Raw genomic sequence first — 26233 nt, forward strand, 5'->3', positions numbered from 1 at the left:
CGAAAGCCACACAGTGGTAGAGTGCTCTTGTGGTCAGATCCCGCTTGCAGGTTTCCATTGGGGGCAACTAGTTGGCCAGTGTGAGAACAGGATGCTAGGCTAGATTGGCCGTTGGTTTGATCCAGCACGCCCTTCTTATGTTCTTATTTCACAATATGATCCTGAATTCTTATTATGAGACAACTTCTCATTGCATAATTTTATGCACCTCCATCATGTCAACCTTCTCCCACAAACTAAAAGAATCAAATGCTTAACCGCTTCCTCATAGAGGAGGTGCTACAATCCCTTGACAATTCTCGTTGCCCTTATCTGAACCTTTCTCAGCTCTGTAACAAGATGGCACACTCAGCACAGCATTCTCTGCACACATATTAGATGTTATTTGGTTAACACCAAGCCTGATAACATTTGGGAACTGCTGGTATTTCTCCACAAGGACAGCTCATCTCCAGTGCATGTCTAATACTTCTTCATAAGATCTATTTGGGCAACATTTTAACAGGTTCATGATTTCCTTTCTTATGTAGCAAATACCCCAGAGACAGGTAAAGGCAGGAGCAAAGACACCCGGGAGGTGTGGAAGCCGTCTTGCAATGTTATTGTCTTCTTCTGCTCCAAAAGGAGCGCATTTGGAATTAAACACAGCTGGAGGCTCAGTCACAGAATGTGTCATGCCAGAGTTTGTTGCACCAGGTGTATGTGTTTCTCATGGAGTTTTCTGTAAACAAAGTTATCCAATACCCTGCTGGGCAAAGCCAGATGAAACAATGTGGCTCTTAACCTTCCTCCATTAGGCTACATTCCAGTCACATGGAAGTCTGAACATGAACACACACACCCCTCCATCCACGGAAGCAGGAGGCATTAGCACAGTTCAAGGACATGTTCCAGCCAGGCAAAAGCATGTCAGGAGAGTGCAGAGCAGGACCAATGAGGGGTGTGGCCTGGGGAGAGTTCCAAGGGGCTGATAAGAGAATTCTGGGGGCCACTTTGGGGCCTGAGATCACACATCTCTGCATTCTCTGTAGGGGAGTGGCAGCTAACCCATGGCCTACCCAAATGGTTTGTACCACCCCCGCACAAGACCCCCAACAATTTTGCAGTGGCGGCGGCAGATTTATTTGTTAACACATAAATGTACCAAACTGCTCTGCAACCACTCAGTGTTTTCGGTGTGCTATGGATGGCTTTGTGCTAGCAACTGAGGCAGGATCAGCACTGTTGGTCATCTCCTGATTCCGCATTCTAGAACGCTCAGCAATTTTCCCCTGAGTGCAAAAATTAGAACAGATAACTTGCTATTTTGAAGGTTATTGTGGCCAGTTAGACCCCAATTAATGTAAGCGGGGGAAATGCAACACTGCTGGATCAAGGTGTCAGCGAGGGGGGAAGAGAAGATCTAAATGTTTTCAAAGTAGTGAAATGCTCATCTAAACAAAACAACTCCTTTATATTGAAGCAGCAGCTAAGGTTTAATTGAGGTTTTAGTCCCCATGTGTTGCTTTTTTCAATTCATATCTCCAGCAACCATATGAAAAAGGGGACAAATGAATCAGCAATCTATCAACATTGAAATTAACATTGACTTCCAAACCCTGCATAACTGGCCAACTTTACTGTAAACAGCAAACCTTAATACCTTGTCACACAAACATGTCCCCCCAACAAAAACAAAAAGAAATACTTTTCCTGGTTTTTGTTTTGCTTTTGAACTACGACTTGACAGGGGCCTATCTGATTCCAGCATAGTAGCATAAACATCGCCTACAAACAAACAAAATCTCTAGAGGATTAAGCACTAAAATAAAAATGTCAAGAAAGGAACATATCCTGCATGCCTCCATTCTCAACTGCATTGTGTGGTAGGTAAATAACACAGATGTAAAACATGAAGATGGGAGTGAAATCATACTGCCTCCCTGCCCAGCTGGTTGCTTCCATGCCAATTGCCCGGTTTGGATAATAAATTTCGTTTGTGTGTTGTTGTTTTTTTAAAAAAAAACATTGACAGAGAAAGAGGCAAGTCCCAGGGTTCATGTAATTTTAAAGTCAGCTGTGAAAGGCGTCCACCCCAGTGACTTGCAGCTGGTGAGCTGTCACTTCTGGTATGAATTTGCCTTGGGAAAGGGACAGACAAGCGGCAATTATTCTTTACTGTGCTCGTGTGGGTGGGAGCAAAGGCAGCTTGCTTTTTCCAAGTTCACCCCTGAGAAAGAAGAGCACGCAGCCTGGCTAGGCAAGAAGCTCATCTCCATTTAGGAAGGGTTTGGCTTCCTAGCACTTGATTAATACCTGCAAGGCTGAAAAGCCCTACCGACAACAAGGCACCCCACAAACTGGCAAGTCAGGCTGGGTCATTTTAATCACTTCCTATTTCAGAAAGCAGGAATGGACAGATCACTATGCCAATTGTCAATTTTGTCATTGCTTAATCCTAATTCTGTCCTGCCCTGTTTCCACATTAATCTGCAATTTTCTAAAAAACAAAACAAAAACAGAAATCCACACACAAAAAATTTAATATGTATTTAGATACATATTGCGATGAAGTATTTTATTTCAAGCTTTGAAAGGTATTTTATCCTAACACACACCTTTTTCATATGCATTTTGATATGTTTTTTTGAGGAGAGATCCGTCTAGCAAACTCTACAGGATCATTACAATCTGATCTGTATATTAGGTTTGGGAAGTGTGAATTAAGATATGCCAGTTTTAAAATTTGGAGCAAACTAAATTCTCTCCCAGCTTTAATGTAGAGAAGGTTATGTGCATATGTGTGTGTTGTTGTTGTTGTTTTAAAAAAAGTTTTATTGCGGTAGGTCAGGGGTGTTCATTACAGATCTCAGATTAGCCTCAATGTTGCCAGGAAAAAGCTGGTAGCTCAAAGAGAACAATGGTGAATTGGAACTCTATGAACTCCTGCTGAAATTCGTGGGATTTTTCCACTGCAGTCAGAGACCCAACACTGAGTTGAAAAAGTCAGCCTTTCAGGAGGCTGTTTCTCTCCACGCAGGGGTAATCACCTCTGACCCACATTCTATCCCATAAAGATTTTGAGAGCTAATTTAATCCAGTCAAGCTTTCAGAAACAGAACATGCTCAAAAGTCAACACGGCCACTGACAGTCAGAAGGGAAGGGCTTGCTTCTCAACTCAAAGGTAAACATCACTGAGTCAAGAGTGGGGGCTCCTTCCCACACTCTACTAATGTTTTCTTGTGTTTTCCTCAAAGGGTCTCAACACTACCCACACGGTTTGCTGGGGCACACTGTGGATCAAAAGAAACAGCTGAGGGCTCCTGTGACCCAGCTGGATGTGCCCACAAGGGAGGCTGCCTGCTGCACCCCTGCATGGTTCAGTGACAGCATGTCATTGCCTGGAGCACCTAGTATTTAGGTAGAAGGAAAAAGCTACAGTATCATGCTCTCATCCTGCCTGAGGCTCACCCCTCTTAGGAACAAAAGCTGGACTGGATGGCTCTCTGCCTGATTCAGCAGAGAGATGGGGGGGAAATATATACTGACCTCTAAGTTCTCTCTATACACATAACAGAGATTTCAGTATTGGTTCAGTATGGTGGGAAATGCAGCCCTGCTTGGAAGGCCACTGACACTCCATGCCCTTGCTGGAAAACCAGGCATTTCTCCCTCCCTGCTAGGAGACAAGATGTGGCAGCTTTCAAAGATCCATGCTGGGATCACCTTCCTTTGCTGCATTTCAATGCAATGTACATTCTGTATTTTCAAATATATATTCATATTATTTTAATTCTATTGCAGTTTAATTGTTGTTTCAAAGATTATCTTTCATATGCTTTTAGCTTTTTGTACTATATCTAAATACACGTAAGCTGCCTTGCATCCTGGTCTGGGAAAAAGGTGGGATATGAATAAATATAATACATAAAATAATAATAATAATCATGTGGGATTCTGCAGAGCAGAATTTAGATCTCCCTTCCACCCAGTTTCCCTTTGTCTTTGCACGGCAAGCGTATTTGGAACAAAAACCCAGCGGAAGAAGCAGTGCTCCGCTAGGGATGTTCTAGGCCGGGCATAGGCAAAAAGTGCAGGCTGGGCAGCAAGTTGTCAGGACCACAGAGAGCTCCCTGTGGGCTGGCAGCACCTTCAGGCCAGATGTGACTGGCTGACCAGCAGGGAGCTTGGAGTATGGCTTGCCTGGAGCCAACTCAAGGCTGACATGGGCAGTGCAGAGAAAGGGGCGTGTGAAGTCCTGCCCCCTAGGAGAAAGCATGCAGTCCCTCAGGCGTGGGATGCCTCCTGACACCCTAGCTGGTCACAGTGGTCTACAGGGATACAAGGGAATCTGGGAGGTGAAACTATTTCTCAGGAGCAGAGGAGACCTCACTGCCTGCAAGGACTCTTCACTGGGGAAGGATGAATTGTCCATAGTAGAACATCAGCTTTGCATTCAAAAAGCCCAGTTCGCCATCTCCAGTACCTCATGATAGGGCTCCATGCCTAAACCCCTGGAGATACATTGCTGGTTAGTGCATACAACACTGAGCTGGATCCACCAATGTCCAACTCAGCATAAGGCACCTCCTTATGTTCCTCCTTCCCTGCGGAGATCTCTAGCAGGGTAGCCAATTTGCTGTCTCCTGCAGCAGTTCAGGCATCTGGTCCTCTCCTTCCTCAAGTCTTTGGACCCTCCGTCCGACTTGGGAGTAAGGCCAGTGTCTTGGGCCATGAAAGTGTAAATGCAATGGAAAAAATGAAATGCTTATGTCCATCCCCATCAATTTACCTTTTTTAATCTTTTCATGGAAATTGATGGCGTCCACAGATGCAGTGACTATGTTGGTCTTGCAATGGCGAGCAGCAACGATCCCAGCTACCTCATCCATCAGCTTCATAGTAACACCTGCAGGAAAGAGAATGACCAGTTATTAACTGAGGCAGCCACAAGAGGAGGAAGCCTGCCCCATCTGACCGGGTTGCCCCAGCCACTCTGGGCAATAAACTACCCAATCGCCCTTACCCACCCTCAGCCACTGGGCTCCCCACATCCCCCCCCCGGCTCCTAAGTCTTCAGCAGAACCTGCAAAAAGCCTTTCAGATTTTTCCTCTTTAAGGACTGGAAAGCTGCTGTTTGGGAGCATGCAGAAATTACTCTGTTCTATCCTGGTGGCCATTCTTCCAGGCTGCAGAAAATGAATCCTGCAACTTCTCTATGGAAGTGCAGAAACTGGTACAGCCCACAGAATTCAGCAGGTTGAGTGTATCATTTTTCACGTTATTTTAAAGCATACATGTTTCTGACTCTTCAGGATGGGGGGGGGGGCAGGCTCAGAAGCATATGACGTGCCTCTGAAGCCAGAATGGGGCTTCCTTCATATCTGGGCTTAGAGGCATGAGCAAGGATGCATTCAGACATGGTAATATTGCCTTACTTTTCCTGATTATAATTTCCTTCAGTTCCCTTCTAAACATTCCCTTCACATTGCAGGTTATGGAACTCTGGCTATTTGACCACTATACTGGCATGCTGTGCTACATTTTATTCATGCCAGTGGGCACAGGTGGCATAAAAACAAATGTCATTAGAAAATGTCACTAATCTCTCCCTGCTTTCCGCACAGGCATGTTTTTGTTCCCCCATGATCCCCACACCCACAAAAATAGCAGGAAGAGTTGTATGCCGGTATACTGCCCCAAATTTTGTCACTTTGCTCCCACAATTTGCCAGCTTAAGGGGGTTGCAAACAGATCTCTCCTGGAATCAAACAACAGGGAAATGAGCGCTAAACATGCACTATGTTCCATCAGTTTTCCAGAAGTGGCTTTTACACCACGTGAAGGCTCAAATACAATGCATAAATCAACAGTTTGGGGGAAATCAGGGAAATGGAATCAACTGCTGTATGGACACAGCCCTGGTAGGGCTTCAAAAAGCAGAGGTTATGTCTTCCCAGCAGCCTTGAATTCTTATCTTAGGAATTAGCTACACATGACGAGCTAAGGTTTTCAGCACTCAATAACACCACTGAGGAAACACCCCAACTTCCCTCCAGCAGCTGGATCTTTTCCCCAAAAAAGTACTGTATTTGTATGTTTGTTTAAAACAAAACAAAACAGGAAAAGCCAAAGAACAAAGAATATAACAACGTTCCAGGAGTCATACCATGACATAAACATTGAAATATTCCATGATGACATGGCAGGCTCAGCCCGGCAGGCCATTAGTTAGTGTTTTGTCAAAGAGCAGATCCTCCAAACTTTTATCCGTGAACCAGATGGGAGTATACAGATTGGTGCGTTTCACAGCAGATACAGTACTACAAATGTGAACCAAATTCTGATGAATAAATCTTGTTTAATTAGGCCTTTGTGCAGCCTTCTTTCATTTGTGAGCTTTTCTGCCAAGAAAGCTCTCCAGGCTCGGTCGAACAAAGCAGACAGAGAGACAAGTTTGAGGCTTGTTTCCAGTTTTTAGCAATTTCCTGTCGAGGAGCAGCAGCCAGTGAGTGCTATCAAGCCTTTCTGTGGAAGCTTGTTATCTGCATTCTAGAAAGTGGATGAGAGCTAAAGACAGAGATCCACAGCTAGCTAGACCTTAAAGGACCACATTCTCTTAATATCAACTCTTAAGAGTTCCAAAATCCTGATTGACCAGAGAGGCCTTTGGGGGTTGGGCACAGCCAGAATCTAGAATACCCATCCCAAAGAGATCTGCCTCGCCCCTTCCTGGAGGGTCATCCATTGTAGGATGAAGACCTATTTTAAGGAAGGTATTTGGTTGCTAGTGATCTTAGTGAACTCTTGAGTTTACCTCTGCTCTTTTATTGCTGTTTCTTCTTTGAAGTAATAATGTTTTAAGCATTTAGACTGTATTTTCAAATTCCTTTTTCTTTGTTGGGCCCAACAGCCATTTTTGGAACGGCAGGACACAAACATTTCAAGTAAGTGCACAATACATACTGCAGCTTAACAAGGCCCAAAGATCTTCAGAGAAAATGTAGCTGATTTTGGAAGGACAATAAAATGCACTGAAAATTTAAGGTCTGCGGGGAAACAGAATTCCTATCCTCCAGACTCTCCTTTGGAACGGTCTCTGATCAAAAGGAAGCCTGCATTCTTCCTCCAGGCTTCAATTTCCACTTCCCCACAAGGTTTAAGGAACATAAAAGAAGAGGCCAAGCCATTCTTCTACAGAAAAAAAACAGGCAAAGCAATTTAAGGCAAAGCACAGCAAGTGTTACAGGCAAGTGGAGCATTCATCACAGCAGGTAAGAAAGGAGGGGAGGGGGAGGGGGAAAGAGGAGGGCCGCGGTGACTTATGCACAAGTCAACATCTATTCTGACAAGAATTTTAAGTGGCATAAAGGCCTTTGGGAGGGGAGGTTGTGAAGTAGCTTCTCTCACTCGTAGCTGAGTAAGATTGTCTTCCATGAAGACAAAGTAAAGCCTGTTCTCCAATTGGAGCACTTGCAGGCCAGTGTTTCCCAGTTATCAGTGCTTATACTACATTTTCAAAACCAAACGGGGAGATGAATTGCTTGAAATTTTGGTACTACTGCTTTGATCCCCGAATCTTGAAGAGTGGGGAATAAATTATTTACTTACGGTTCTTTTTATACATATATGCAACACAATGAGAGTTTTCTGGGACAAATTAAAAGTAGCTGTACACAAAAAGGACACTATGAAAATCTAATGCAGCACAAAATCGAAAATGTAACCACAACGCAAAGTTCACAGCAGCACTGAAGATTTACAGGCCTTTAAAATTCCAGGCGTACCTATATTTGAAAGAGAGAGATTAAAAAAGAAGACTGCCCAGGTTCTCTCGGTCCTGGAAGTATAATAAATTAGGTGACAGGCAAGCCACTCTGGGTAGTGCATTTTGAACAGAGGGATGCTCCAAGCATCCTGCTCTCTTTATCATTAGCTGGAAACAACAGAGGAATAGACAACCACCGTATTTTTCCATCCATGTATAATTGAATTGGGGGACTACAATTCAAGAAAAAAAAATGTGTATTTTTTACTACCCATGTATAAGACGCCCCCAAAAATTCGACATTATTTTAAGGGAAAAAACCTAGTCTTATACATGGAAAAATACGGTATATCTGGGACTGCATCCAACCATGCTCCTGAGCACCTCCACAGGAGATGATGGCTGGGTAAACCAGCATGGGATAGTGTTAAAAGGGTCAAACTAGGACTGAGTGAGACAGGGCCACTAAAGCCTCCTCATTTCTCCATCCCACTGCAGGCCCCAGGCTCCCTGCATGTGTCCCACTGGGAGACACAGGGAGCTGTAGACAGCAAAGCCTCCTTCTGTATGAGAGCCAGCAGTAGCCGCAGCAGTTAAAAATGTTGGACTAGGACCTGGGAGACCGGGGTTCAAAACCGCACTCAGCCATGAAGCTCAATGGGTGGCCTTGGGGCAGTCACTCTGCCTCACTCTGCCTGACCTACCTCACAGGGTTGTTGTAAGGATAAAATGGGGGAAAGGGAGAACCATATGTGCTGCCTTGTGCTCCTTGTAATCAATTAAAATAATCTCCTGATCCGATCTATTGCATTTGGTCTGATGCTGGTTTTCTGAAAGACTGCCTGCATACCACTTCATTTGGTCCGTGTGGGTAGACATCAGGCTTTTTAGAATGGGACAACAGAATCAGATTGACATGGGGAAATGGCTTGCAAGTCTCTCTCTCTCTCTCTCTCTCTCTCTCTCTCTCTCTCTCTCTGCCTAGCATCATGGCCTGTGAAATAAACAGCATACAGGTTGGGAAGTCAGAGAGAGATGCAACACCATTTCTTTTACTACTTGCTTTCAGCGTATTCCATAGAGATGCAGCCCCCCCCCCCAGCCTGAAGCAAGGCAATGTGGCTCCGACTGACAGGGAAGCTAATAGTTACTAAAAATACCCTAGCAAGTGCACGCTCACTAGAACCGTGACTTCCTTCCTTGCACTGCTGTTAAAGCAACAGCAACAGGAGGAAGAGCGTACTGTCTTCCTAAAACATGGACCGTCACTTCCCCCATCATGCTGCTTCCCTAGAAGCAAAGATGGAAATGTGCAGTGCACTGATGTAGCAGCACGGAGAGAGGGACAAGTGATCCTATATGTTATGGGGGAATCATGCACTATAGGGAAGCCGTTTAAGTGGCATTTGCCTCTCTTCCTTAATGTGGGGATCTGTCCTAAGCAAAGCTCATCATCGGCAGGGCGGGTCTTGCGGACACCCCAGGAAGCTGAACATTGGAGGATTCGGGGAAGATAAAAGAAAGTCCTTCTTCAAATACAGTAGTTAAACTATGGAATTCACTGCCACATTGGCTACTAAGTCAGGATGGCTATGTTCTGCCTCCATGGCCGGAGGCAATAATGCTTCTGAACACCAGTTTCTCAAAGCCAAAGGAGGGGAGAGCGTTCTCATGTTCAGGTCCTGCTTCTGTTTGGCCACTGCGAGAACAAGAGGCTGGACTACATGGGCCATGCTTATGTCTGTCTCAAAACACAGCCAGGGATAACACCTGAGAGCTTTAAAAATCAGAACTGTATTCTCAAATGCAAACCATGATCTTATCTTTGCACTCATTGTTATGAAACTGTGCCAGCATTTAGCTATGTTTGGCGGCGGCGGCGGCGGCGGGGGGCGGCACAGTTGGTACAGTGCCAATCTCTCTCTCTCCCCCCCCCTTTCCATGTGACCTCAGAGAGGACGTCTGGAACCAGTGTCACAGTGGTATGAATTGGATGTGGGCTAACAAACTGAGACTTAAACCAAATAAGAAAAAAGTTTGGTAAATCCTGATTTATAGGGACACAGGTGGTCCTACAGGGCAAGAGTGCCCCCACCCACCCACGAGCAGCTTACAGTTCTCCTGGACCCAAGCTCTGCTCCTTGATACATCAGGTCAGTAGTTGTGGCATGACAAGCTTTTGCAGAATTTCAGCTTGTGCAACAGCAATGCTCTTTCTTATAAAAAGCAGGTCTTCACACTGTCACACTTGGATCACATCAAAGCTACACCGTGTGAGGCTGCCTTTGGTAATGTCAGCAGGCACAAAATGGCCAATTTTGTCTGCAACGGGTAGGGTTGTCCCCTTTGGAACACCGACTTCAATATTATTAGATCTCCGCTGGTTTCTGATCAGCTTCCAAGCTTCCAGCTTTATTAATGTTTGGTATATTATAAGCTCATTTGCTTCACCATAATTTTGGAGTAGATTAACTTTTGTTCCATCTTCCTCCATTCTGCTGCTTTAGGCTTTTACCATTTATTTATTTTTTTATCAGACTAGCTTTGAGTAGGACTCAAACCTGGCTTTAAAGGAGGATTAGACAAATTCATGGCTGTTGATGGCTATTGGTATTCAGAAGCATTGCTGCCTCCACAATTGGAGGAAGCAATGCTTCTGAATACCAATTGCTGTAAACTGCAGAAGAGGAGAGTTGGATTCCCAGAGGCATCTGGTTGGCCACTATGAGAACAGGATGCTGGATTAGATGGGTTACTGACCTGATCTGGTGGGCTCTTCTTATGACCTAGGATGGGGAGGGGGACTCCACATGGGACAGAGTTGATGAAATAAAATTTAAAAATAAGGCAAGGGGTGCATAGCAAGCTTTGACCTGCAACATGGAGCGTACAGGCCACACATTTTTCAGTTTCTCAAAAATGTGTCTTAGGATTTACCCTTCAACAATGGAGCAGAGATTTATTGCCTGTGGATAGCAATGAACATCACATAAAACTGTTTCCATCCCACAGACCCAAAACTGTCCAGAGACCTTCACCCATTTTATAAAGAAGTTCATTTAGCAGGATATGTTAAGGTTTTTAACCTTGCCCTTCCTTTCTATCAGCATCCACGTTTCCCCAACATTTACAGCCACTTCATTCAAGCTATCACCTAAAGAGAACAAGAATAATTACACAGGCATTTCTCAGTAATTTTATGTTTGGTGGGAGAAGAGGAGATTTGTCATTTCATAGATGGCAGCCAAATTACAGGGTGTCTATTTGACAGGCAACTCACTCCAGGTTTGGGGATGTTTTCTTTTTAAATACAAGATGCAAATGGGCATGGGCACACACATAGGACAGTAGCCCAGAGTTTTTTTGTTTCTGCTTTGAAACAGAGAAGTATATACCAATAGAGTAGGGAAAGTTGCAGCACACACTACAGCACACCAATATACCACTAAGCGATTCTCTGCTAAAATGTACCTAGCAAGGATGGGGATGGAAAACAACAGATATTGCCCACTTTCCAAGTTAATTCAACTCTTGTTTCTCCATGCCAAAGAATGGAGAACATAGCCACGGTGCCTGAAGTGGGATAAAAGTCCAAAAATTGGCAGGGAGTTACAGCTCAGTAGTAGAGAGCATGCACTGCCTGGATGGGACCACAGGATTTAATCTGCAGCATCCCCAAGAGATGCATCATGAGGTTAAACAGGTTAACCAGCTGCTACTTTCTTGGGACTGAGATACTCTTCAGGCATAGCAAGCTGGCAAATACTGTGCCAGGCCATTAGTCCACCTAGCCTAACATTGCCTATTCCAGGCAGTATTCACCAACCTGGTGCCCCCACCAAGCCATTTTGGGTGACAACTCCCACCAGCCCCAGCCATCTCAGCTGTCACTGCACAGCTGATGGAAGCAGTATTCTGGTTCATTCTGACTGGTTCCCCAAAGTCTCCAGCAGGAACCCAGCTCTGCTACCTCACAACCTTTAAACTGAAGATGCTGCAAAATGAAGCCCATGACCCCATGAAGGACGACCAAGCTCAACTCAGAGAGAAGAGCCACTCCTTGACCCCTTATTAGAACAGATCTTTTGCCAACCCGAGAGTTGGGCCTGCGCTTGCAAGAAGCTGGGTAAAAATGTAAGGGAATGATTTGCTCCTGAGTCGCTTGGAAAGCAATGTCTCCCGAGCACAGCTCTCCTCTTGCCTGCTTGCTGCCCTATTAGTGTTAGCCTGCCAGAGACAGATGAAATCGCATTAACCCTGATTTGCAGAGGAGGCCTTGAAACAAAGCATCCATCTCCCCTGCCCTGCCGCTGCCCCCAACCAGGCGGTGATGGCCAATTAATCAAGCCACCCTGGGGACTGGCTGGCCCTGCATGCATCACGAGGGCAGCAAGGCCTTGGCTAGTAACAGCACACACACACACCACCCCTTGTGGGGAAAACAATAAGATGAACACTGCCAGGGCGAGCAGTTAAGCCATTACCCCCTGCTGGGGGAGAGCCTGTGGTGTACTGTGAGAGGCAAAAAAAAGGAGAGGAGCACGTGCAGTGTGGATCAGTGCTGCAATGCACCCAGGGTGCCATGCTGGGGGAGCAACCTGGAAGAATGGAAGCAGCTGTAATCAGTGCATTTTAAGCTGAGTTAAGTGGGGGGGGGAGGCGGAAGGGCTGTGGAAGAAGAGCAAAAGGGAGAGTGGAAAGCAGCACACGCCCATCCACATCAAGAGGTTTAGTGCCTTGTGGCTGCAAACAACAAGCAGTGATTCCAAAGTATGTGCAAAAAACCCTGCTTTCGAGGCCAGGGCCCACCCATCATATATGCTGCACCCCAGCCCAGGCGATTCAGGCCAGATAAAAGAAAGGACTTCTTCATGCAGCACATAAAATAGGAGACAGTGATGGCAACCAGCATCTGGTATTCAGAAGCATCACTTGGTCAGAATTTCCTAACCACACGTACTAGAGTCTTTTGTGGATAAAAAGTCTCTCTGTGTGTGTTTGTAAACAGGTGGAAAGAGTGGGGAGGACAGAGAGTCTTTTTCTAAAGTTTATTAGGTCACTGGGAGTCAATGCCTTGGGGAAGAGGGAAGGTGCTTTTTAGATACTTGAATTCATATATGCTCAAGACAAAAGACAACCCTGCATCATGATTGCTCGTTCTCTGTGTCAAATGTCTTCACAGCCACTTTTTGGTTCCCAAGTACAGAATGGGCAGTGAGGTCACCAGGGCTTAGCATCCATCAGCCATTCTACTCCTGAGCCAGCTTGATGGGAGAAGGTGTTACCAGGATTCTACTCTAAGTCACACATATAGTTTTCTTTCTTTTTAGAGGCAAGAGACAGGGTTTTTTAGCAAGTCAGTTCCATCTCCGGCACAATCCTCCCGTCAAAAGGCTTCCACTTAATTTGCAAGACCTGATTTTAAAGTTGAGAGCCCCCTCCTTCTCCAAAGTGTGTTTTAATTACACAGGTCTAGATTACCAATGAGAGTCTTCATAATGAAGAGTTTCTATAGCAACCACTTCTCTTTGCTGGCACCACTAGAAGCACCACCTCATCTGCATTCAAGCAGGAGATTTAAATTTTGATTAAAAGAAAACTCCCAACGAATGGCATTACCATCACATCTATCTAGGTTACTCTGCTTCAGCCTTTTGCCAGCCTAGTGCCCTCCCAGCCAGAATGGCAAATAGTCAGGAATGATGGGAGCTGTAGTCCAGCACCACCTGTAGGGAGCACTTTGGCTAGCCCTCCTCTGACATGCGGGATCTTGGGCAGCTGGAAGACCCCAAGCCAGACACAGTTCAGCCTATCACAGCCTCTTCCTACCTGCACTGCCTGCACTGCAGCCTCTGAACAACAGAGCACAGTCCACATATTGCTTCTGCAGCCCATGCCAGCACCTGCCCATTTTGTCTTCCTCCTGCAGCTTTGTCAGAACATATGAAGAGCCCCATAGCTGGATCCAAGCAAAGGCACCCTCTAGTCCTCCATCCTGGTTTCTACAATGAAATGCCTCTGTGGAACTCAAGCAAAACAGCCCTCTTCCAAGCAACTGGAAACAGAAGTACACTACCTCTGACCATAGAGGCTTTATTCAGACAGCATTCATTCGCAAGCTGCTTTTCCACAAGGCTGTGCCCAAAGTGGCTCACAATCTGTCAAACGATGAATTAACTGGTGTCAAACATCTACATCCACAAATTTAACCCTCCCCCACCCAAAAAGCCAGTGAGAACCACCACAACTGGTGGGGGGAAATAAATAAAAACCCACCATGTGCTGTGTGGAGAAGTGCTTTCTTCGGCCAGACCTGAAGCTACCCCCAATCTTCCTCATTGGATCACCACCCAAATGCCAGTATTATGAAACACACTTGTTCCTCATCATGCGTAATTCTACAGCCATATATCATATAATCTCCCCATGTCCCCCCCCAGTCACCCCCCCTTCTAAACTAAGAAGTCACAAAGACTTGGGTCTGATCTTGTGAGGATCACTTCGGCTGCCTGTGTCTGTACCATCTGCAGATCTACAATACTGTATATATATTTTCAGATGAGGAGACCGGACCTGCACACATAACTGATCCTGCCCTACTGACTTATTTCTATACAGCCCCCTTGGCGGTTGGAGCTGATGAGTGCAGCAGCAGTCCAAAAATATTTGGAGGTCACCAAGGTTGACTGAAACCAGTCTGATCAGCAGAGAAATCTCAGACACAGCTCTTCTGTGACACAGGCTGAGGCCTTTCCTCGGGCTGAGGATGGATCCTGGTGCTTTATTATGAACACCAAGCCCACCCTAACAGAGACAGCCCCCTCGGTTGCTTGCGAGAATCTATTAAGAGTCAACGGTGGATTTTAGGACAAGGTTCTCACCCTGGGGCTTTGGTGGGCTCTTTCCTAGATCTCGTGACTTCCATTGCCTTTTAAAAATAGAACACCAAGGCAGGGCTACGCTCTGTGCTACATCTGTTGTCTTTTGCCAGTCAGGCCCTCCTGGCTGCCAATTATGCTGCGATTTCTGCTGATACTCAAAGTTTGATCTTGCACGTCCAAAGCTGCTACGCTGAAATGACAGGCACTGCAAACAACACTCCAAACACCAAGCAGTGAGCTTGACAAAGCTCCCATTATTACTTTCTTCCCAACTGCTCCATCTGGATGCCTGGGAAAGGCACAAGTCACACAATGGCTGGCTGGAAGCCAATGAACTGTGCAGCGTGAAGCCTGCAATCCTATACTGTACCTACTTGAACTCAATAGGATTTACTCCTGAGCAGATATGCAGAGTGCACTGCTAGCCAGACTGCATCCCAGTGAGAACGACTACTGAAGCATCAGTTTCAGAGAAGCTGACGGCAGGGGAGGGGGGGATGATCTTTTTATCCAGTGCCTGAAACCAGCATTATATTCTCATCTGCCCTCTAAAGTGCTGCAAATCTGGATTATTAGATCTATCTGATAGCTCACAGACCAACATGGTTAGGTCTTTTTATTTTTATTTTGTCCCAGCCCTGCTAATAGAACAGCATGCAGGCCCAGGGGGGAGGGACAGCTCCACAATATTTCACCCTTCTATTCCCCAAACTCTTCCTAGCCTTGAGCAATTCCATGTTTTTCACAGAAAATGGCACAAGGCAATTTTGAATTTTTTAAAGGAGAAAGTTCCAACTAGGCCTAATTTGGCCAAAAACCAACCTTACCATAATATGCTTAAAACTGTTCCTGCAAAACAGACCCGCACACGCCTGCCAACATTTTATTCAAGAGAAAATCAATTTTGCTAAACAGTCAAGTTGCAGGTGCAGCATTTTAGGAAAGAGGCAGCTGTTGCAAAGCATCAAAAATACCAGCAGTTATGGTTTTACAACCTCTATTAAGAGCAAACCATTTTGCCATCCACCCCTCCATTGATCTCTTTAGAAGTAAAGGAGAAAAAGACATCATTCCATTCTCTTTGAGCTGCACTGTTTTTTCCTCCTTTCTACACACACACACACACACACACACACACACACACACACACACACGGCTGATAGGAACTGTAGTTCAAAACATCTGGAGGATGCCAGGTTGGGGGAGGTTGGTTGAGGATTTGTCAGCACACGTAGAATAAACTGCGCAGAGCTGATGTAGCCACCAGTAAGATGCTGAGCTGCAGCTAGAAAAGCGAGCCTGTGCCAACTGAGGCGTTTTGCATAAACCGACAGATGTTGCATTTTGCTGGGAAATTTGAAGCAATTCAGTCTCTCAACACATTTCCTAGAATGGTTGGGGTTTTTTTGTTTTGTTTTTGACTGAACGGTCAGCTTAATGTAATGGATCCATCCAGTCAATGCAACTGGAAGAAGGCCAAAAACCGAAGCCACTAGAACTCTACATCGAGAAGAAACAAGACATACAATGTTATTAAAGAGATCTTCCTTTGGCTCCTTGGGACTGGACAGCAACCTAAATCCAGACTTGGGGGCTTGGGGGGGAGGCAGTGGCAGAACTTCATGCTCCGGCTCCGGGGGGGGCGGAGAACAGGTGGGGACAGGGCTGGCAAGTGTCCCGGGGCGTGGCGCGCCACCCACAGGGGTGTGGCGTGTTGCCTGTAGGGGCGTGGCACCCAGCGTGGGTAGGAGGGTAGCCGCGATGACACCCCACCGGGATTGTGCTGCGCTCCCCCCACACTCCTCTTCCTCCGCCAATTGGGGGGGGAACCCTCTCCCATTCAGGATCCCTGAAGTCAGTTGCCTGAGCTGGTAACTGAAAAAGGAGATACCTGAAGCACAGCAAGCAAGACATACCATTCCATCCTCTCACCCAGAGGCTTTGTAACACAGACTGGCAATTGCAGGCACCAATGTTTACACAACCTGAAATTGTGTGTCTAGACGCCTGAATTCGTATGGTTCTAGCCAGCTTACCAGAGAAGACCCTAGCCGTGAATCCTGAGGTTCCTGATTCAAGCCTCCCAAGCCCCTAACTAGTTCCAAAACAGGTGTAGGAGACCTCTGCGGCCCTCATGCATTACAAACATACAACTCCTGTCTAGAAAGCCTCCAATGGAAGTCCAACAGAACAAAGGGGTGTGTGGAAGAGTAGGCAGAACTTGATGGATAGGCCTGGGTGCAGTTAAGGAAAAGGTTACATGGCAGTTGATGCCAAGGAACTGCTTAGAGATTTCTGCTGAAACAGGAAGCAGTATATAAGTAAATGAATGAAACCAGCATCAACAGGCACCTCCTCAAAGGGTTCACCCAGGACTTTCTAGGAAATGACGGGACGTCTGGCAGAGCCACAGTGTGGCACCAAAAGAGCACATCAAAGCCATGCTGGACACAGACTGGGAACTTACCTCCGTGCACAAATCCATGCATGGTGCAGTCAGATGGTCCCACCAGGTGGATCAAGCTGGACTGGCTGTAGCCAACGGTATATGGCTCTGTAACGGGAAGGAAGAGCACAGACCATGAGAAGACCAAATTAATTCAGCCCCACAGAAAGAATGTTTTAGAGTTCACAGAAGTGTAAGGACAGAGGAAGAGATCTGCTGGATCAGATTAAGGGTGCATTCAGACTTGGGGAATGTTGTGCTACCAGTTTTTGCAACTGTGTCAGGATCCGCAGTAAGAATAATAATGGCAGAGGAGCTTCCCTGAAAAACAGCTTGCGTCTCTCTGATCAATCTTCCCCTGCAATTCAGTTCCAAGGAAATGCTGGGAAACAGGTCGCAGTGTGATGCCCAGTGTACACCACATATCAATGGAAGACGCCTTGAAGCAGCAATGTTTGACCCCCTGCCTTAAAGGGGTCAGAACAGACTACGAAAGCCCACCTGAAGAGGCAGCAGTTTTGAAATATGTGTATTTACCAACACGGCTGACAGGTGAAATCAAATGTATAGCCACTATTTGCGACCAGTGAAACCTTATGGATTTTTAAAAATCATCTACTCATCCAGCTATATAGCTTTTAAGCAAAGGAACAAACATTTCTCATCCAGAATATTTAGCACCATTGCTCTTCTCCAACTAGCAGAGGAAAGGGACTCCCTTCAGCTGAGCTCTGGCTGTCAGATCCTTTCCCCTCTTGCAGCAACTGCCTAGGGGGGGACGGATCTGATCCACCTTGGCTAGCACAGTACCTGCCCAGTCCTTCAATGCTAAAAAGTTTAAGAAATCAAGCAAACCTTAACTTTTTTTAATTATATGCCTCCTCTAAACCAAATCCATTCAAGCAAACTTGCCTCAGAGAGGTCTGTGTGGCAAGATTTTTTTTCTTTTAAAGAATATAATTTGCTTTAAGCAAATTGTAATGAACTTTAAAACACTAAGAGGATCTGCCCCCATAGTGCCAAGCAGAGAGTTATTTCCTTTGACAAATCTTACAGCCAAGAATAAGAGAGCCAACACTTAGAAGCCTCCCTATCTTAACAGTGTTAATTAGTCAGAACAATCTTACCTTTTCTTTGTCTATCTGTGAAGCAAGGAGAGCAAGAGAGATAGAAAGGTAAGCTGTGAGCATTCACTGCAGGATTACAAGGCGCAATGGGATATGAAGGTCATGTAGCCTCACCCCCAACCTTCAGTCAATATCTCACACCAATCAACCATGCCAAGACTTTCACTCTCCCAGAGATTAACCTGATCACCCAGATTAAGTAGCATGCCAGGAGATGAAGAGAAGAGCAAACACAACAACCCCCATCCCACCACAAGACAGACTTCAGAGAATGACCTGCTCAGTAAACGATCTAACATTAAGTGTCTGAACCTAAAGGGAATCTGGGTTACATTTTCAGAAAAGGAGTACGGATTTCATATGGGAATTAAAAAGTCACAATGACTTCATTCTTTTTGGACATCATGTAGCCAATGGCATTTGAATACAAAATGCTTGGTGAGTGAATCACTGCATATGGGGGTATGTTGCTGCTTGCTAGCCCTTCCTTGCCCACCAGGCAAATAAACTGAGAGAAAGAAGCAGTGTCTGTGGCAGCAGTTCACCAGAAGGCTACTGTAGAGTTCAGATGCTGCCTTGCATGGGGTCTCCTCCAGGAGGATGGGATTCCAACACCTCTGAAAATGATCCCAGAGTGCCCACAAACACACACACACAAATAGCACATGGGAGTTTTAATCCATTATTTATTCCTTATTCATTCATTCATTCATTCATTGAATTGGTGAGTTGCTTTTTCTTGCCCAAGGCAGCTCAGAGACTTACAAACAAACAAAAACCCACACAAACACATTAAAATCAATTTTTAAAATTCATTTTAAAAAATTCATTAAAAGGCCAAATATAGATGAAGGCTTTTGCCTGGCACCTAAAGATATATAATGATGACACCAGGCACACCTCCCCAGAAACAGCATTCCACAAATGGGGAGCCACCACCGAAAAGGCCTGCTCTCATGTTGCCATCCTCTGAACCTCCCATGGAGGGTTGGCAATGGGCACATGAAGAAGGGCCTCAGGTGACAATCGCACGGGCCATGTTGGTTCCTATGGCAGAGGCAGTTCTTGAGGTATTGGGATCCAGAGCTGCTTAATGCTTTATAAGACAATATCAACACTTTGAATTATTACACAGACCCAGCAATAATCATTTCAAGCCCCTGCCATTCCAAACCTCGCCCGTACTAGCTCTGCACAATTTCCATATGCTCCCCACCCTCCCACCATGTAGGTTCTATCAATGTCCAGCCATCCTCAAAGCTACCTTCTATTAAAGCCTGTTCAGCCCTTGCACACAAGTGCAGCAGCCCTGAAGATACAAACAGAAGCATCATAATACGGTGCCTCCAATACCCATCGCACTGAGCTGGTCCAGGCTGATTTCACAACCAAGGGCAGCAAAAGCCCCTGAGAGATTGAGCAGAAGTAACACAGTTGCATTCCCCCTGTCCCTCTCACAATAAATCAGCGTGACTAAGAGTGATTCAGTTACAAAGCCTGGTCTAAACACAGATAGTAGTGGATCTGGGATTGGGGAGCTGCCTGAACCTTTATATCCAAGCTCTGATATCATCTGCAGGAGCATCGTTGGCCATTCCCCGAGTTGGTGAGGCTCACTCGATAACAAGAAATACAGTCTTAGTGTCATCGGCACAGTATTGTGCAATGCTCTGCCAATAGAGATTCAGCAGGTACCTTCTGTTTAAACTTGAATGAGTTTTAGATTTTTCTCTGTCTTGTTTTGTGCTTGTTTTAATGCATTTGTTACTGTTGTTCAGTCACTTTGTTACTGTTGTAAAAAACAAACCTACTAATAGGTTTAATGAATAATAACAACCCAGGATCTCTGTCATCCATGGATGGAGGCAGGACTTGAGCTGGACCCTAAAGTGCAGCAGGTTGATAGCCTTGCACTGCTGGTGTTTATAGCCAGAGGTGCCAGTCTGCCACCCACCTGCAGGGGCAGAACCTGCATTCCTCTCTGCTGTGTCTGCATGAGGCTCTCTCCCAGCACAAGTCCAAAGATACCTCACTTGGCAGGGAGTTCCCAACACACCTTTAGTCTGGGGCACATCAAGCTTCAAATGTCCTTAACGCAGACAACGACCTTTAAGTAGAACATACAGTCTATTCACTGTGGAAACAGACAGCTGTGCCCCATCCTAAAGCTTCCAAACAAAGGAAGCTTGCTGCCATTCTGTAGAAATTTTCGTCTTAAAAGCCTCCTGGACATGACAAAAGAGATCGGAGCTCTCTCCCCCCCCCCCAGCCCTTTGTGGTGGGTTGCTAGGCAACTGCAGCACAAATCCCCTGTGCTCTTCCTGCACTAAAAGACACCTAAAATTAAGCTAGTGTGGAAGTGGGGAGGGCTCTGTTCACAGAGACAAAAATAGTCCTGCAGGTCACCTCTTCGGAGCTCCTACCTCTGCAAGTTCACTCGATCACATGAGCTTTAGAGAAGGCATGACTGTTGCCGCTCACGGGTCTGGGAAGAAATCCACTGAACAGTCTCCTCCAGTCGATGGGGAGAGGGAGAATGACACGTTCCTGGGCTGCATGCACACCGCTGCATGGTCATCTATAAATACCCGAGTGCAGACAGTCTGAGCACTAAAATAGCCGGCTTTGAACCCAACTGTTTTCGTGGTGGAAGGAAGACGAAAGCATCTTGCTCCAGGCACATTGCACCGGTTGGGGCTCTTCACTCCCCAAAAGACAGGCTTTGGGCTTTCATTGGAGCAGGAGGAAGGAAGTCTGTCTTTTATGGTGGGGTAGGTAAAGAGGAGCACATGCCTCTGGGGAAAGTCCCAATGCATGGAAGTTCTAGACCTCCAACCTGGGATTCTCAGCCTGGGTCCCTGCGAGCTTCTGCGAGCCAAATTGAGAGACTGAGCCAGGTCCCATCCAGGTTCACACACAAACTGGCACTGTCATCAGAAAGGCTCTGCAGCAGGAAATGCAACACGGATCCAGCTTTCATGGTGACTAGCTAAGAAGTTGTCAAATCACAATCAACTGACTCTCAGGAAGCACCCACTGAACTACAATCCCAGATATCCCACCTCTGTAGCAAAGATGCCACCCATGTTTCAGGTGTGGGCAGGGGCGAAGGAAGGCTAACCAGCACCTGGTTTGGTGCTGCTATGTTCTGCGCTTGCGCTGTACGTACGGCGCACACGCATGCGCCGTACATAGCGGCACCGCGCATGCGCCGCGGGGCAGCTTGCCGAGGGAGCTGCTCGAGCACCATACAGACAGCGGCGGGATCCTCTGCTCGTGGCTGCAGCCGAGGTATCCGTAGGAGCCGCTCGAGCGCCGTACAGACACAGATGGGATCTCTCCTCCGCCACTGCAACCACGAACGCAGGATCCGCTGCACATGGCGGCGGCAGTGCGATGGCGGCGGCTCGTGCCACCACGCCCGGGGGCGGTGGGGCAAGCCCCCCACGGAATGCCTTCTTGTCACTCCCCTTAGAGATTGCACCTGGGCATGATTCATGGAAAGGTATAACATTTTAGAAATCAGTTAGTAGTTTGGGGATGGGTTGCAGTTGCTCACTCACAAAAATACCTGCCCCGAAGTTAGTTGCATGTAAAGATGCAAAGGATTCTGCTAAGCCTCACCATGTCCTTTGGAGCCGGCGTTAACTCAGACTGCCCGTCTTACCTGGGTTGATCACTGGCATGATGACGTCCCCGTTCCTCTCCTTTGTTTCCAAACGTTCCAGCTTCTGCTCTTCGTAGCGCCTTCTCCCTTCCTCCTCCTGCGCCTTCTCTGCAAACTGAGAAGAAACAGAAGGGCCACCTGGTCATCCCAAGTCAGAGGGGAAGGGACAAGGACTTCTGCCCCACTGGCTACATCACCACCACTGCTTCATGTTGCTATGAAGTGCCACTGGAGGCAAGAAAATGTCCCCTTGGGCCACCAGTGGAGAAAGGAAGTTGCCAGAGAGTTTTTCTATACAGCTGTTTAAGAGGACACACACTGCCCCTTTGAAGACATGGCAAGAAAGGAATTCCCTAAGGTAATGGGAGTGGACAGGAGCAACATGGACCAAGTGTTAAATCTGGTATGTCACAATATGTTGGAGCAAAGAAGGGAATTAGAAAAAGTTTATTGAAAGGAAGTCTGGGGGGAGAAGAGGACATCTTTCTAGGAGAGCCTCAGCTACAGTGTGAATCAAGACAACAAAACCAGATTATACAGTACAATACAGTACATGATTAAGCAAGTGGATGTAAACATGGAAATGGGCAATGTTTATTTTCTTTGCAGAATATGGACTAAGGCCTGACTCATATAGAGCTCTACCATCACCCTTGGAACATCCCCTTACCTGAATAGGAGGCACTTCCAATACTTTGTTCACGTTGTTGAGAGAGAGGGGCACATACCACAGAGTTGCCTTGTTGGTCACCCGCTTGGCACCTTTTTAGGGAGGGAAAAATATCTGTAAATGAACAGACCACAGAAAACTGCAAAATATGGAATAATAACTGAGTCATCAAAGCATCTGGCCTGAAGAAATGAGAAAGCAAAACAAAGCAAGTGATATCAGCCCAGGAGGCCTTTATCCAGTGTAACTACTGGCAAGGGGACCTTTTCTGTCATGGCACTCAAACTCTGGCAACTATCTTTGTCCCATGTCTGATCAGTGCCATTGTTAATTAACTTGCAATGTGAGTATGATTCCATTGCATCGGCTATTGCTGTTGTGAGTTATCACTGTACATATCTGACATACGTTCATAATTGAGTTCTCCCAACAGTTATTTTCTGCATTTCAGTGTTATTTGACAGCACTACCTACATTCCTGACCCCATGCCCCCACTTATGTCATAACACACGTTAGCCTCTATGGTGCTACACCTATAAGGCTTTTTGCAATTGGTGCACTGGATGAGGTGGAGGCAGTGATGGTCACCAACATGGGTGGTGGATTGGACAAACTAATGGAGGAGAAGGAGGAGAAGGCCACTAGCCATTATGGCTATGCTCTACCTACACTAACAGAGGCAGTCATGCTTCCAGAATACCAGTTACTGAAAACTGCAGGAGGGAGAGTGCTGTTGTGCTCAGGTCCTACTTGAGGGTTTCTGGTTGGGGCATCTGATTGGCCACTGTGAGAAGAGGATGCTGGGGCAGTTGGCCCACTGGCCTAATCCAGCAGGCTTGTCTTACGCTCTAAAAGGAGGGGGGAGCTGACCCTCTCAGAAAAGTGTGTCGGCAGTATGCTTCAAAAAAAAGGGACCATTACCTGTTTGACCCTATGGAGCTATATGTTATGGCTGTTCAGTTCCTGCCACACACACCCTCCCCTGCCCCCCCCGCCCCCGATTTCTGGCTATGGGCCTAAATTTGTAGGGGGGAAAGTCCACTCAGATTTTGATCTGGTACAAACAAGTACATTGCTTTCAAAACTGGCCCGACTGCTTGAAAAAAAGTCACGCCTCTTTTCATCCGAAGATCAGAGGGGCAATGCTCCCAGTACTCTGGAGGTGGTGTTTCACTGCAGCATCTCCCCCTCCCTGTTACAAAAGGAAAACAGAATTTGTGCAGAAAGTAGGGCTAATTTGCAATACTTCGGCTCTGTGCACAGCTTTTCACTGTGATGTGACAACCTCCTCTTGGGAATAAGATTTACTGCTTAAACCCAACAACAACAAAACAACCTGACAGACTGGATTCCACAGCAGCAACCCTATGCCCCCCCCACCCCACCCAAGGCTCCCACACTCCTCCCCAAACAACACAGGATGGCTATCTGCACATTTTCCTGGGGCTGATCAAAAGAGCAGCAATTCCCAAGGCTGCTGCTTTCAGAAGCTTCTGCGGCTGCAGTCCGCCTGTACCAGAGCTGTTCCATCCTAATTGCATCTAACAGAAATTAGCATCCAGACATTGGGGATAAGGCAAATGAGCAGCACTGGCAGTTTAGCTTGGTTGAGCTGGATGGGCCATGCCTGCTGGGAACCAGCAAGGGGACCGGGGCACTTCAGACACCGCCGGCTGTTGCTAACTGCCAACTTGAAATGGGGAAACAAAGGACAAGCAAAAGGGTCCTTGGCACGACCTCCCTAACCCTTCAAAAAATAGGGGCAGGGAACATGCCACTCTCCAGCTTTTGCAGGACTCCATAATCCCTGAGCATTGACCATGCTGGCTGATGTCCACCAGTATCTGGAGAGCTGCTCATTTTCCACCCCTTGGCTGAGCCCCAATTTGACAATCTTTCCTATAAAACAAGAGCACTGACTAGGGTCACATAAACACACGTTTGGAATTCAAGTGCCACTTTGACCCACCTATCCATTTTCAAGGTGCAATGCACTGCAATGAGGCATCTCATGCAACCATTGCAGCCCCATTCGCACCGTACATTCAAAGCATTTTGATGCCACTTGAAACAGTCATGGCTTTCCCCAAGAATGCTGGGAGCTGCTGTTTGCTAAGCTGATCCTTGGGAAGACGTTGGTGCAAGCAGGCTCCTACCGGTAACTCTGTCCCTGTTCTGGGAAGTATCAAAGTCAGCACACTCCCAGGCCTGATGGCTCCCTTGTTCCTCTAGATAGCGTTTTTTTTCCACAAACCTCACTGCAAAAAAATCTCCTTGTGCAGTGGAACCGGTGAAAGGGTTGGTTTAAATCTTAATTGCAATTTGGAGGAGATGAAAGGCAGCCCAAGCGTTTCATTCCACGAGTCCAATTTTATTAAAGGCCTCTCCCATCAAAGCTGCCCAATTGGCCACAGTCATGCAGGGCCTCTGAACTGTGATCGTCTGTGGGAAGAGAAGGTTCTCCCTAGTTCTCCTCCCTAGTTCTCCTCCATCCAGTGATATATGCAGATTAATCTTTAGAAGCAGCCTCAAGGATTTGGGGAGATTATAAAAAGGAAGTCACAGGCAGGGACTCGCTTGGTGCCACTCCTCGCAGTCGCCCGCAGTTGATCAGTGGTGTCTATCACTGAGTGGGATGAACTTTTGGCTCCCTGTTTGATCTGCATATTCTCTTTCAAGGCACGGTAACCATGGAAACACATTTTCATCTTCCCACACACCGGCCAAGAGCATGGGGATAGACATCTGGTTTCTCTGCACCTGCTTTGTTTTTACAAAACCCAGCGTTTGCACTGACAAAGTCTCAACATCCCAGTTGGTCAAAACCATATTCTCTTGGCAGGAAGATGTTCCAAGAGAAGCTTGAGGCAGGGCCAAATATTGGGAGGAAGGGATGAGAGGAGATGAGATGAGAAGAGAAGAGGGTTGCCAAGAGAGCTATCTTTTGTAATGCCACACATGGGGAACCTCGTGCCAGACTGGGTATCTGGGGAAGGAGCTGAAATGCTGAGGGCCATTTTGGTCATCATTCCTGTTTCCTAAGTAGACCCCAGACTTTTGAATCCTGGCACACGTTTCTTCAAACATTTGTGCTGCAATGTCGAGTCTTACTGTAAGTAGCCAAAGGTCATGCCATGATGATATAAGCATAAAACACCTACTGTATGTGAGAATCATGGGGGGTGGGGGTGGGATCCTCGGTTCAATAAAGCAGGAATAAACCATGAGAAGGGTTTAAAATATGCATTTAGTTTAAAACCTCCTTTAATATTTAGGAACTTTTTTTCACGTTTTAAAAACTTTTCTTGTTTTATTGTGCTTGTAGTGAAGGGTGGGCGAGAAATCGAATAAATAAATAGATTTATAGGGCAAAGAAAGCTGGAAATTTGCAGATTTGCTGCAGAGAGTTTCCATCTCGTGAGCAATGAAGTATGCGTTCGACTGCACATCCGCCGGCAATTTCACTTCGGCCAGGCCTGGAGGGAAGGAAAGTTTTGGAATGCAGCAGCTGGGAAGCAGCCACTTCCAAAGAAGTTGGATTTGTGAGCCAAGGAGTGAGGCGTCAAGCAAGAGGCAGGATGAGCATTACATTGCTTCTTTTTTCCTCCAAAGAGCTCAAGGTAGTACACATGGTTCTTCCCTCTTCATTTAATAGCCACAACAACCCCGGAGGGAGTTTAGGCTGAGAGGCAG

At 46.4% G+C, this 26233-nt stretch overlaps 1 protein-coding gene across 1 annotated transcript in view; it reads right to left on the reverse strand.

Annotated features, from left to right (window-relative positions):
- ACOT7 (acyl-CoA thioesterase 7) overlaps window positions 1–26233 on the reverse strand; it is a 67272-nt gene that overhangs the window by 20867 nt on the left and 20172 nt on the right. The window contains exons 4-7 of the mRNA XM_035119371.2: window positions 22540–22631; window positions 21870–21984; window positions 17097–17183; window positions 4773–4889 (exon numbers count right to left, since the gene is read on the reverse strand). Coding sequence (XP_034975262.1) covers window positions 4773–4889; window positions 17097–17183; window positions 21870–21984; window positions 22540–22631 — 411 coding nt within the window. The remainder of the gene's footprint in view (window positions 1–4772; window positions 4890–17096; window positions 17184–21869; window positions 21985–22539; window positions 22632–26233) is intronic.

This window comes from Zootoca vivipara, chromosome 6, assembly GCF_963506605.1.
Source record: "Zootoca vivipara chromosome 6, rZooViv1.1, whole genome shotgun sequence".
NCBI lineage: Eukaryota > Metazoa > Chordata > Lepidosauria > Squamata > Lacertidae > Zootoca > Zootoca vivipara.